The following is a 13,823-nucleotide window of genomic DNA, read 5'->3' as shown; positions in this document are numbered from 1 at the left end:
GTCAAGCCATGTGAGTACAGGACCAATATTTGATCTACACCTCATTTCAGTCTTCAGGGTGGGGATTACAGGGACAGATCAAGATCCAGCAAAACTATTTTTTTTTGCAAGGCAATTGGGGTTAAGTGACTTGCCCAGGGTCACACAGCTATTAAGTGTCAAGTGTCTGAGGTCAAATTTGTGACAAAAAGAAATATAAATTATGGTAATACAGGATAGAATGTACTGTGATCAAAAGAAGGATACAAAATACACTCTCTAGGAAAACTTGAGAAGAGGTCAGTTTCAGTGGAGGAATTCAGTACAGAATTTTGTACAGTGGTGCTTCCTAAGTTTTCCTTTGCCTTGTAAGACTTCATGGAGGAGATGACACCTGAGTGATACTCTAAAGGAAGAGAATGTTAGACATGAGGAGTGCTATTCAGGCATGGGGAATGGCCTTTGCAAATACACAAAGAGAGGGAGTTACATGATATGATCAGGGACCAAAACTAGTTGTCCATTATAACTGGAACACAATTTGTGAAATGGAACAATATGCAATAAGGACAGAAAGATGTCAGACTGCAGAGGATCTTAAAATGTCAGAGAAAGGAGTATGCATTATATCTTACAAGTTAAACCAAAAATTGTACAGAAGAATGAGATGATTAGAGTGCTGCTCTGGCTGGGATACTTTCCCTTCTTACCTGTTTTCCTTTAAAACTGAGTTCAAGCACCACCTTCAGCCTTTCTGAGTCCTCCCAGCTGCTGGTGCCCTTCCTCAAAATGACCTCATTTTGTTTATGCTCCATACATACTTTATTATGTGCATGTCATCTCTGGTTAAAATGCAAGTTCTGTCAGGGCAGGCACTGTTTGACTTTTGCCATTGTATCTCTAGCAATTAGGACAGTGCAGGCATACAGTAGGTTCTTAATAGGCTTATTTTATTATTTTTTTCTTACCTAGCCTTAATCACTGATTGGGTGTTGCCTCAGTCAAACTGAGTCCTGTTAAAGACCTTAGCTTAAAAAGGCCAAGGCCTTCCAATGTATCCAGGGCCATCTCCAGTCATCCTGATCTATATCTTGCCACTGGACCCAGATGGCTCTGGAGGAGAAAGTGAGGCTGGTGACTTTGCACAGCCCTCCCTCACTTAAATCCAATCCACCTGCATGTCATGGCATCACCTCCCTAATGTCATGGTCCTCTTTGAGAATAAAGGACAAACAACAATAGGTTTGTTGATTAAGATTACTCTGACAGATGTTTGTGAAGGATAGGAGAGATGAGATATGGGAACATATTAGGAAACTTACAATAAGCCAGGGATTGAATTAGGGAGGTGGCAATGGATGGAAGACAAGAAACATAAGAGGTATTAAGGAAGAAAACTGGACAGGACTTTGCATTTGAGAAGATGTGGATGATAAAGGAGAGGGAAAAGTCAAAGATGGTGCCAAAGTTTTGAGCATGGATGACTGGAAGGATGGTAGTCTCAACAAAGAAATAGAGTAGCTGAAAGGAAGATCAGGTTTAGAGGGGAATATGGTGAGTTCAGCTTGGGATATTAGAGTTTGAGGTGTCAATAGGGCATTCACGTGGAGATGTCCAGCATACCGGAGATACGTGGGTCTGGAGCTCAGGGGAGAGATCAGAGTTGAATACATAAATAAGGGAAGCAACTAAATAGAGGTGATAATGAAAGCCATGTACTGGGAGAAGAAACCCAAGGATACAGCTTTGGTAACCAGCCACACTTAGGGGGAAGGAGAAGACCATGAACCAGCAAAGGAGAAATGACTGCCTCTTCAGAGATTTGATTAGGAAAGTAAGCTCCTAGAATGTAGGGGCTCTATCAATGTTCATCTTTATAATGTTGCCCCAGTGCCTCAACTATAGTAATAATACTAGCTAATGAAATCTAATACTTTATGGTTTGCAAAGTACTTAAAGATATTTTCTCATTTGATACTAGACCATGATAAATGTTTACTGAGTTGTGCCATACAATCAATCAATCAATCAATCAATCAATCAGCGAACACTCATTCAGCTATTTATTCAATATTCAAGGGCATATTATTCAAAATGCCCTTGCACCGTGCTGGGCCTAGGAGATACAAAGACAAAAAATGACAGGCCCTGCCCTCAGGTAGTTTACATTCTTTCAGGGCCGGCAACATGAAAACATATGAAGAAATAAAAAGTAATTTTGGGGGTAGGTACCATTGGCCCAATCCCTGCCCTCCAAGAGTCGACAATAGTTGTGGGTGGACGACAAATAGTAAGATCGTGGAATTTTGAATTGGAAAGGCCCTTAGAGATCAAATTTAGTCCAACCGTCCCTACGTTACAGGTCAGGAAACTGAGGCCCTAGATGGGAATAATGACACAGTCACACGGCTATGAAACGGCAGGGATAGATTTTCGCTCAATGTTAACCGGCCCCTCTAGGAGTCCCAGGACTCGTAACAGGTTGCAAACGTCTGCGAGGGAGAGAGCTTTCGGAAAGAAGTAACATCCACGAGAAGCGCGTGTCCGAGCCCCGCCCCGGTCGCTCTGACGTCACAGCCCCGCCCTAGCGTCACGGCGGCCGTTGCCGGGCGCCTTGGACTGCCAGGACCGAGGGCGTGAGGGGCTCAGTGCCCTGGTAGTACGATCGCTCGGCCTCCGGCCTCTCGGGTCCCTAGGGCGGGACCGACCATGTCGGGGCTGGTTTCTGGAGGAAGGAGGGGCTGAAGGAGGGAAAAGGGGAAGGTGGGCCGAGGTGCCCTAGGGATGAAGGCGACTCGGCCGCCGACGGCAGAGGGCGGGTCTCGACCCTCCAAGTCCCGGCGCTCCAAGTCCCAAGACAGGTGCCAAGTCAAGGAGCGGCCTAAGGCCCCGCCCAAAACCCGAGCCCCAGCGCGCCACAGAGGCAGGATTAGCCACCGTTCCACGCTGCTCTTCTACTGGAGAAAGCAGAAGAAGGATCCTGCGTCGGGCCAGCTGGAGAATGGGGCGCCCGGGGCCTGCTCGGAGAATACCGAGGCGGGGGCGGGGCTGTGCCCGGAGGCCGGGGCGGTCTCGAAGGCGGGGCTGGGGCTGAAGCTGGGGCTGGGGCTGGGGCTAGCGGGGAAGCTGAGGGAGGCCGCCCGTCCCAGCATTCCTTGGGTGACTAAGATGGCGGCGCCCGGCGAAGGTCGGCGTTTCTCGCCCTCCAGCTTCTTCTCCTTCCTGCCGGGCGGCGCGCGGTCACACGAGGCCAAGGAGGAGGCGTCGACGGAGACGGCTAGCACTGCCGGGGAAGCCGCCGCCCGAAAGCGGCCCTGTCGGGCCTGCGTCGACTTCAAGACGTGGATGAAGACGCAGCAGGCACGGGAGAATTCGGAAAGCGAGACCCAGGTTGCGGTGAGGCCCTGCCGCCTGCGGGGGGGGGGGGGCGGAGCACTGCAGAAGGGGAAGGGAAAAGCCCTCCCCTAGGCCACGAGTCTGCTGGCTCTTCCGCCCCCACATCTAGGGGACCCCCCTTTTCCCCTTCCCAGGAGTGCTCACCAGGCTCACATGTCAAAGCTACATTTGCCCACTTGCCTACCTCCCCTCCCCACACCCCCCCCGGGCCAAACTGCTCCTGTCACTCCTCCCCCTCCCCTGGACACTCATGTCCCCCGTCTCTGGACCCCTCCTCCCCAGCCCCCAGCTCCTAGCTCAATGTCTCTTCCCAGATGTGGGTATCCCCATTCCCTCTTCTAGGGTCAGGCTTCTCCCTCCCTGCCGCACCTCCTCTTCCTAATGAAATAAACCCCACATCTGGCTCACCTAGAGGGAACCTTTTCAGCCTTATTCTTTAGAAAAGTTTTGAGGCTCCTAGCCTCCTAGTTTCCTACCCTCCCTCAGATCCCCCCACTATCAGCCCAGAAAACCCAGATTTTCTTTTAGATTCTCATTGGCCTGGTTCCCCATAGAATCCTAACCTAAGCAGGACATGGGAGCTGATAGAATGAATAAAATTATCTTTTTTTTTTAGCCCAGCCCCCTCCCCCACCCTTTTGTCCGAAGTAGACAAAAAGAAAATAGGATTTGTAGCTTGAAGGGTCCTTAGACATTGAAGCAGGTAGGTGTCTGGCTCAGTGCATAGAGCACTGGGCCTGGAGTCAGGAAGACCTGGATTCAAATCCAGACAGAAGACATTTAGTTACTGTGTGGCTCTGAGCAAGTCACTTAACTTCTGTCTGCCTTATTTTCCTCAACTGTACCTCAAAGGATTGTTGTGAGAATTAAATAAGGTGGTATTAATAAAGGTGTTAGCACAGTGTCTGGTACACTATAGGTGCTGTATGCATGCTTATTCCATTCCCCTTCTCCTTCCCCTTCCTCTTATAGACAAAGCAGTGTGGTGTAATGAAACTCGTTGGGCCTTGGAGTCAGGAGACCAACAACTGACTGGATAATTCGAATACTTTCAGAGCCTCAGTTTCCTGTTCTGTAAAATGAGAATAATGATATTACCCCTGTATCCTTCAAATTATTATTACAGGAGGAAAATTGAGTTCTGGAGAGATTAAGTGACTTGCCCCCAGGGGTTAGTGTAGTTTGGTGGGAAGAATGCTGCTGTACTTAGAGCCTAAAGAAGCCCAAGTTCAAATCATGCCTCTCCACTCCAAGATAGGCCAGGACCTTGGAGACCCCAAGGCCTTGCTGCCTCCCTTCCCATTATCCCTCTCAAAACAGCAAAACACTGCTAGTGGTGCTTTGAGACAAATGCCCTTAGAGTATATTTTTGGCAGTCTACTGTCTTGTTCTTTTGCTGTGCCCAAGAGTGCGTTTGCCTCAAATAAAGTAGAATCCTATTGGCTGAGATTTTCAAAGCTTTCTGCTGATTGCACAAAGTGGGTTGTTGTTAAAATATTGGGCCTATGGGAATTAGCCAGAAATCTCATTTTTAAGCCTTCATCTTCCTTCTTTCCCAGATGGAAAACAAGTTGCCAGCTGATTGCCCTCTGGATCGAGAGGAGCTGGGGCGAAACAGTTGGGCTTTCTTACACACAATGGCTGCATATTATCCAGACTGCCCTACCCTAGACCAGCAGGAAGAAATGGCCCAGTTTATACATCTATTTTCCAAGTTTTTCCCATGTGATGAATGTGCTGAAGATATAAGGAGAAGGCAAGTTGTGTATGAATGTGCCACCAGACTGATTTCCCATGTTTTGTAGGCTGGAGTTGGGGAGAAGGTTTGGGAGGTTTGGGAAATGGAAGGGTTAGTTACTTATGAAATACTTCAGCTAGTTAGTGATGTCACACAGAGACAACATTTTAAACCTTAACTGTAGGGGCCCTGTGAATCTTATACAAGGTCTTAGTGCTATATCTGAAGGGTCCCTACTTGGACCCTAGTATAAGACAGCCCTAGCCTAAGAAAGAGTGGAAGTTTATGAGGCCCAGAATGATCACCAGTGGTAGAATTTAGGTTATCTATCTTCCTCAGGCTCTCTTTTCAAGCTTGTGTACTACCTAGGAACTGGAGGTGGGCTGAGGGTAGGTAGAGGTGGTGGACTTTTTAGATCATGTTTATCAAGGTTTGGCTTCTTCAACCCTGGGGTTTGGTTGCCCCCTGACTCTTTAATTAAAAAAACAGTGCAGAAGGAAAACTTCCCAACAGTTAGACCTGTCCAAAAGTGAAATGGGCTGCTCTGGAAAAGTAGTGAGTTCCTCCCTCATTGAAGATCTTCAGACAGGCTAGCCACCCACTTGTCAACAATGCTATAGGAGGAGTTCTTGATCCAGGTCCAAGTTGAAATAGATGACTGTTACAGTCCTTTCTAATTCTAAGATTCTGTGTTTCTGTAACCCTGTCTTCATCCTCATAACTGGTAACTATCCCAGAAAATTTCCCAGAGAGGATTTCCCTTTTCATGTCCACTTTGAAAAACAATGAGATTAGGGGACCATTTAAGAAGTTAGGAGATTAAGTATTAACCTGTTTCATGGTTTTAGCCAAGCCTGAAGCTGTTTCCCTTAGTCTACCTATTTCCTCACTTGGATATGATTCAAATACCTGGCAGTAGAAGCCAGGAGGTGACTTTTGCTCAGTTCTTGTGGTCCTAAAGTGTTAGAGGCCTCACTGGCAGGGATGATCAGACTTTCAAAAAGCTCAGCTGTTAGTAGTGATCTGCCACTGCTACTTATGCTTTTTGTAAAAGAGATTGTAGTTGGCATTGATGTGCTGGGGCAGAAGAGAGCTCACCGAGGTTCAGAAAATAGACCTTTGTTGCCTGAGTGTTATGTTAACTTGCCCCACCCCTTCTACTCTCTGCCTAAAGCCCCAGGGAAGAGTTTAAGTACCTTCCTGGGGTTGGGAGCTTGTAAAGTTCTATAATATGGGCTAATGACCTGCCTGAGGCTTCATGGTACTCTTTCCACGGATTTTATAAGATACATACTAGATATGCTTACAGTATGAAGGTATTAGGAGAAAATACAGGTTTCCTAAGAGCACTCTGTTTTTAAAGGCCGGTGGGGATATTGAATAGTGTTTTCCCAATAAATCTGCCAGATTCTTTTTGCTTTGATCTATGTCTGAGGCACCTTTCCACACATTGCTTTTGTTAAAGTGCCTTCAGGGGAATTGAACCTAATGGTGCAGGGTTCCCCTGTGGTGTCCTAGGACTTCTTCTGCAGGGGTGGCAGAAGAATCCATGAATAGCAGGATCGATCATTGATCCAGGGAGAGTTTATCCCTTCAGAGTCCCAGAGGGTCCGGACCTAGTGTTTTTGGGCTGATCTTGCCCTCTTAGGTGAAAGGTGCTATTCCATACCTAGAATAGCAAAGCTTCAGTAATATGGTAAGGGCAAAAAGTGAACTATTGCTATCAGCCAGAGCATTTCAGTCTGTCATCTCTGTTTGTCCCCAAGTGGAGAAAGGGCAAATACTGAAGCTCTAGGTACTGTTTAGGCTCCATTTTCCATTTGGAAAGCTGGATCCCAAGAAAAATTGATCTCTTCAGTGTTGTATGGGGACTGAGAATTAGGGCTTTCTTAGAGAATCAGATGGTCTAGATCATACAGAGTCCAGTGTCTCCTGCGCGGGGAGGGGTTCATGTCCAAACTGTGTCTGGGATAGCGTTGGTGGGATCCAGGCTTCTCTCATACCCATTCTTTCTTGATCCTCCCTATGCTGCCCCATTCTCCTGCAGGTTGAGCAGAAACCAGCCAGATACCAGCAGTCGGAACAGGTTCACCCAGTGGCTCTGCCGCCTACACAACGAGGTGAACTTGAAGCTAGGGAAGCCTGCATTTGACTGTGCTCGTGTGGATGAGCGATGGCGGGATGGCTGGAAGGACGGCTCTTGTGATTAGAGGGGCAGGCCCCCAGGGGGAGGAAGGCATAAACCAGACTGTAGCGTCCTCCCTCAGGACTTGCTCAGTGTGAGATTATTAAAGGGCAACTCAGCGAGTGTTACTGTCAGTGCCTTGGCTGCTGATGTCTGTGAGCTTCAGCGGGCTGACAGGTTTCTGAGGAACCTCATTCCCCAAGTTACTTCCTCCTGAACCAGTCCTTTGTTTCCCCGTCTCTACTGAGTCTGGTCTTTTGCTGCCAATGGTCAGTGGCAGCCGAAAACCAGGGGCCTGGCTGGGATTTGTGATAACTTTCTAATAAGCAGAGCCTCTTTCCTCAAAGCCCAGCCCTGTCATGTCCACCTCAGGTAGGGGACACTACAGATATCTGACCTTTTTGTCCTTGTCTCCCTTTCCATGTCCACAGTGGGGCTCTGAGGGGTGGGGGAGGGGCTCTGAGTCAGAATGGCCAGGATCCTCATCAAAGCCCTCAGCTGCCAGCCTCTGTAAGTGAATTCCCTGGCTGAGCTTACACACAGCCTTCCTCAGTCTTTGTGTACCCACAACACAGGATGATCTTAGGAGGGGCATAGAGCCTGACCTGAGATACAGTGTCTTGTAGTTTGCTTCTTTTTTTTTTTTTGGAGAGAAACCTCAAGTGAAAATGTCTCCATTCTGGGGTTTTTTTTCCTCCTTATACCATTTCAAGTTTTTCATGTCATGATTCTCCTAATGTGGTTCTCATTGCCTGCAGAGAGTCTGGCTGTCATGGAGCTGAACATGATTTATTTTCTGTAACATGATTTAGGTCTTTGTGGTTTGTATAAGGCTGGTGGGTGCCAGGCTCAATTCGGATGTGCCCCATGGGCAGTCTCTCTGTGGTAGAGTTAAGAATAAAATCAAAAGTTGCTCTGATTGAGGCTTCTGAAGCTACTGAAGGGATATGACAGCCTGGATCAAGAGCTTTTTGCAAGGGGGCACACATCAAGTTCCTTCCTGGTCTGCAGACATATCTCTCTGTATATGGGGGGAATATAGATTTTAGATCAGTCTGGTGATAGGGTCCTGGTTAATAGGAGTTACCCTGAACGATTGTTCCCCAGGAATTGTCTGTTCCCTTAAGACTGCTGCTGTCATTCGTCACAGAAACTTTAGTATGCCATGCCTGAGATCTGAGAAGTTAGCGGGATATTATCTCAAGCCCCTCAATCTGCTGCCATCTCTGTTGACTAAAGAATAAATCAAATGCTTTATTCTCTTTAGTTCAGCCTGAATGATGTTGGAATTTTTCGTAAAGCTTGGAGGAAGAGGGCCCTTCCAGGAAACAGGGACTGGTGACCAATGGCTGTGAAAGAGAGGGTGTGTGTGTGTGTGTGAGAGTGTGTGTGAGAGATTGATCAATTGATCCATCGATCAGTTGGGTTGCTTGTGCTACCCTCCCCCGACCTGAGGTGGTGGTGGTTGATTTTTTTTTTCTTAAACCGAACTTGGCTAGAAAATCACAGGAATATCAAAAAATCTAAAAGCCTGGAAATGGCCAGAGTCTAAGACAGAGAATCTTGATCCTGGGATAGCTGCAGATTGGTCACAGATGGATTTAGCTGGAGCAGCTTATTATGGCTTCTTCTTCCATCCGCAAAGACCCTCCCAGCTAGCTTGAGGATGTCCAAGGTGGGGAACTTGTCACCTTCATCCCTCCTGTGAGTGCCTGCTTCCATGCCCTGCATCTACATCCTCCCCTGTCAGCTTCCTAATCACAGAATCACAGACAGTCCAAGTTAGAAGAGACCTTAGAAAATATCTAATCATAATGTCACATTTAGCTAGCTCTCTGAGGTTTACAGAACTCTTTCCTTGCCACACTGTAAGATGGGGTTGAATTTGTTAGGGCAAGGAGGAGAGTCTGAGCTGTGGTTTCAGTGGTGTTGGGGGCCCAGTACAAGTCAGAGGTAGGTCTACTAGCACTGCGTTTTGTGAGGTGGGTAGTGAGAATTACCCCTAGCCCAAGCTTACCCAGCAAGTTAAAGCTTGGCTGCTTCGCCTTCAGACCTAAGAGAAGCAGAAGCTGTGTGGTGGCAGTTCGAATCGATAAGTAGATCCATTTCCCTTTCCTTATATTTCTGTAAGGCTCAGAAACAGACTATTGTCTTCAACTTTCAAAGCCCAGTCCACTGTATTTCTTTTCGGTGTCAGGGTGCCTTGAGCTCTCAGATGATTTTCAGAAAGGAGATAATAGAGACTTTGAACCCAGTAGTAGCTCAGACCTATCCCAGTTCAGGTTTTCTCTTAACTCACTCTGGCATAGGCCCTTTTCCCTGAGCTCCCACCACCACATGCAGAGTCCTCTCACCGAAGAGTACACTAGATTTGAAGGTAGAAGACTTGGGTTTGAATCTCTGCCAATTAGTACTTGTTTTTGACCTTGAGATAGTTACTTTATTAATTTCTTCCTCATGCTTAAAATTAGGAATTTAGATTAGGTGATCTTTAACTCACTTCCATCTTTCATATCTAATGATTTGATGAAAAACATTTTTATACATAAGGTAATAAAGGAAAATTTCCACCTACAGAGAGTGGTCATTAGGAGGTGATAGTGGGATTGTCCTTTAAGGAAGAGACAGTGTCGTATGTCAGAGAGAACAGTAGCAAGAGTCTAGAGGTCTTAGTTCTCGTCCAGGCTTTCCTACTGCCAGCAATTCACTTTATCTCTCTTTTGTTTAAATAAGTTTTTATCGATATTTTCTGTTTCTTACATCACTGCAGTATCCTGTGTATTTCTCCCCCTCCACCTTCCAGAGAGCCATTCCATTTGACAAACAGTACTTTTTTTTGGGGGGGGGGATTAGTATGATTGATACATTGAAAAAGACTGAGAATGTGCAATGTGTAACACCTGTGGACCTTCTACTTCCACAAAAGAGTGGGTTGGGTGTGTTTTCTAATATCTCTTCATTTAAGACCTGCTTGATCTTTATAATTTTGTTACATTTGGTTTTGATGTTTTGGTGTATCATTATTCTTTCCATTTACACTGTTTAGTTACTGTGTATGTTATTTTCTTTCTTCTGTTTCACTCTGCATCAGTTCATATGGATATTTTCCATGCTTTTCTGTATTCACACACCATTTCTTACAGCATAGTAATATATTCTATTACATTCATGTGCCACTATTTGTTTCCCCATTCTCCAGTTGATAGGCGTCTACTTTGTTTCCAGGTTTTTGCTTTTTTTTTTTTTAGTTCTCAACATTCACTTCCATAATATTTTTTGAGTTTTAAATTTTCTTCCCCTCTCACTCCCTCCCCCCCTCCGGATGGCATACAATCCAACATAGACTCTACATATACATTCATGTGAAGCATATTTTCCCATTAGTCATGATGTAAAGAATAATTAGAACTAATGGGAGGAACCACGAGAATGAAGCAATAAAACAACAAAGGAAAAGGAGAGCTATGGTATGCTTCTATCTGCATTCAGACTCCTTTTTTCTTTCTCTGCAGTTTTTAGCTATCACAAAAATTGCTGCCATGGATATTTTGGAGTATGAAGGGACTTTTTTCTTATCAATGGCTTCCTTGTTGTATGAGCCCAGTAATGGAGTCTCTAGTTCAAAGGATATGGACATTTTAGTCACTCACTTTCTCTTTTTAGGTCTCAGTTTCCTTCTTTATAAAATGAAGTTGGAGTAAGTAACCTAAGGACTTTTTCAACTTTGACATTCTATGATTATCTAGGTTGATCTCCATCCCTATTCTGAGGGCTGAAAAAGGAACTTGGCCTTCATCTACATACTCCTGATGGAACAGTGTGGGAAGACTGGCCCTATGTGACCCATATGTGCATCTGATTTTGCATCATGCAACTAACTGGGGCTAGGTTTGTGCCCTACAGAAAACATTGGGAGATCTTTTTCCTATAGGTGGAGGAAGAAAGGAAAATTACCTCCACCCAGTTGAATGCCAAGTCCCTGTGGAGTCCTGGACATGAGCAGTGTGATATACAGAAAAACATACAACCTAGGAGTCAGGAAGGACCTGAGTGTTGATCCCATCCCTGATATCTAGCTTGAATAAGTATTTTTACGTTTGAGCTTGCATTCTTACAGGAAAGTTGGATTTATAATCTTATCCTACCTCTCTCAAGGGGCTGTTATAAAAATCAAATGAGATAATGAATAGAAAAATCACTTTGTAAATTGGAGCCCTGTGTTCAAAGTAGGCTTCAACCTCTGGCTGATCTGGGAAAATCTAAGGTTAAGAGCCTCATACTTTTTTAGTATGAAGGGGAGCCTCCACTCTGGCTAGGAGTGGAGGAAACATTTCAACTGCCAGTTGGGGTTGGAAAACATTCTTTTGAATTCATCTTTCTTCCTCAACCTTCCCTTTACTAAATTTACCTGTTCGTGTTAAGGTCACCACCATGCTCTCAGTCCTCCAGGCTTTCCCAATGAAATCCTTGACGCCTCACTATCTCTCACACTTCATATCCAAGCTGTTGCCAATGCCTTTGAATTTCACCTTTGCAAAATCTCTCAAATAATGCCCCCTTCTCTCCTAACGCTGCTACCACCTTGGTACAGGCCTTCATCACTTCATGTCTGTACCACTGCAGTAACTTGCTGGTGGATCTGCCTGCTTCAAGGCTCTCCTCATTCCAATCTAAATTCAGCTACCAAAGTGATTTTCCTAAAGCATAGGTCTGACTATGTCAGTCCTGTATTCAGTAAACTCCAGTGACTCCCTGTCACCTCCAAGATCAAATATAAAAGCCTTTTTGACATTCAGATCACTCCATAATCTAGGTAACCTTTCATCCCACCTTTCTAGTCCTGTTAACACCTTGTACACTTACATGTGTATCTTATCTGGTCACACTGGCCATCTTGTGCCTTGCACAAGAGACTCCATGTCCTGACAGGAATTTTTACTGGTCATCTCTCATACCTGGATTGTTCACCCTCTTCATATCTGCCTCCTGACTTCTATTAGTTCTCACCTAAAAATCTGCCTTCCAATTTATCTGCATATAGCTTGTTTGTATTTGTTTGCATGTTGTCTCCCCCATTAGACTGTGAGCTCCTTGAGGGCAGGGACTGTCTTTTTTGTCTTTCTTTGTATCTCCAGCATTTAGTACAATGCCTGGTGCATAATATAGTTGCTTAATAAATGTTTGTTGACTGACTCTTGGCAACAGCCCTGTCTAAATTCAAATTCGTAGAGGTAATAGACTTTCAGTTTTGTGTTAAGGACAGAGTAAAGCATAATATTTGATAACAGGCAACATTTATATCGTGCTTTAGGGTTTGCAGAGCAACTTTACATATTTCATTTGATGAAAGGCCTGTTTTGGATAATAGGGAATGGGGACTTTGGTCGCCTTGATTCAGTATCCATCCCTTTCCCTACAGTGCCTAGATCAGCCCACCAGACAGTTGTCCTGCTGTTCACATCTTAAGCCTGTGTTTGACTCTGCCTCACAGTCTGGAGTCTAGTTTCTGGAGTACATAAAGTACCAGATTTTTAATCAGTTTAACAAAGGTTAAGTGCTTATCACATGAAAAGCTTGGGGATACAAAGCAAAAAGGAAATGTTCCCTGCCCTCTAGGAGCTTATATTGATGGGGAGTAGGGAGAAGAGGTAGGAGACAACTTGATCACAGATAAGTAAATGTAAGATAATTTGAGGGAGAAAATACTATCGCTGTAAGAGCATTGAGTAGCACCTGAGCCATCTTGGAGAAAGCTAGGGGTTCTTTGAGATGGTGGCACTGGGGCTGTGCATCCAGGCATGAGATGTGCAGCAGCATTTGGAAATGTTTAGGAAATAGCAGGCAGGTCAGTTTGGCTGAAATGTCCACAGGAGAAGACTAGTACATGAAATGTCTGCAAAAGTTCACGGGAGTTATGATTGTAGTTCATATTTTATTCTAGAGAGACTAGGGAGCCACTGAAGAATTCTGAACAAGGAAGTAACATGGTCTGACTCGTCTTGGAAATACTCATTTGGCAGCTGTGTGGAGACGATTGGAAAAGGCAGAGAGACGAAGTAGGGAGATACATTATGAGGGTATTGCAATAATCCAGGCAAGAGTCGATGCAATCCTGAATTTAGGGTAGCGTAGCCTTGGGATTGGAGGGAAAAGGGCGTGGATGCAAGACAGGGTGAAAGGAGAACTGACATCTGATTGGATAAAGGGTGAGCAGGGAAGGGAAAATGGGCAACAAATTTGCCATCTCTCCAGAAAGCCCTTTGTAAACCTTAAAGCAGTGTGGAAATGTGAACTCTTAATAGGATCAGGGGGAGAACAGAGGTATAGTGACCTGCCCAGGTTACATGGGGAGTAAAAAGAGCTGTAAATCTGAATTTATAAATCCAGCGCTCTTTCCACTCTATCACAGTTATTAAGGACAGAGTCTGCCCTTTTGCAGCAACTCCCAAAGGCAACCTCCCGCCACTGCAACTACTCAGATCACTAGCTTCACTAGTTTCTTTTCCATCCAGAAAAGAATCGAGG

The 13,823-nt window shown here is 45.3% G+C and overlaps 2 protein-coding genes across 4 annotated transcripts in view; one reads left to right on the top strand and one right to left on the bottom strand.

Moving 5' to 3' along the window:
* NOXO1 (NADPH oxidase organizer 1) overlaps nt 1-2,690 on the bottom strand; it is a 38,809-nt gene extending 36,119 nt beyond the window's left edge. Inside the window, exon 1 of the mRNA XM_078151703.1 lies at nt 2,643-2,690. Within this exon, the coding sequence (XP_078007829.1) occupies nt 2,643-2,690 (48 nt within the window). The remainder of the gene's footprint in view (nt 1-2,642) is intronic.
* Nucleotides 2,560-12,491, top strand: GFER (growth factor, augmenter of liver regeneration). 3 transcript variants are annotated; one of them, XM_021006756.2, is made up of 4 exons: nt 2,560-3,375; nt 4,935-5,131; nt 7,161-7,233; nt 11,045-12,491. In XM_021006756.2, the coding sequence occupies exons 1-4, from the start codon at nt 2,764-2,766 to the stop codon at nt 11,072-11,074; spliced, it is 912 nt and encodes a 303-aa protein (XP_020862415.1). In that variant the 5' UTR covers nt 2,560-2,763; the 3' UTR covers nt 11,075-12,491. The 3 variants fall into 3 exon arrangements, with proteins under 3 accessions (XP_020862415.1, XP_020862416.1, XP_020862413.1); XM_021006757.2 differs by lacking the exon at nt 7,161-7,233; XM_021006754.2 differs by lacking the exon at nt 11,045-12,491 and having other exon boundaries at nt 7,161-8,564.
* Nucleotides 12,492-13,823: the final 1,332 nt, after the last annotated feature.

Source organism: Phascolarctos cinereus, unplaced genomic scaffold, assembly GCF_003287225.1.
Source record: "Phascolarctos cinereus isolate Bilbo 61053 unplaced genomic scaffold, phaCin_HiC Scaffold_4;HRSCAF=312, whole genome shotgun sequence".
Lineage (NCBI taxonomy): Eukaryota > Metazoa > Chordata > Mammalia > Diprotodontia > Phascolarctidae > Phascolarctos > Phascolarctos cinereus.
This window is presented reverse-complemented; position numbering and strand designations above follow the sequence as displayed.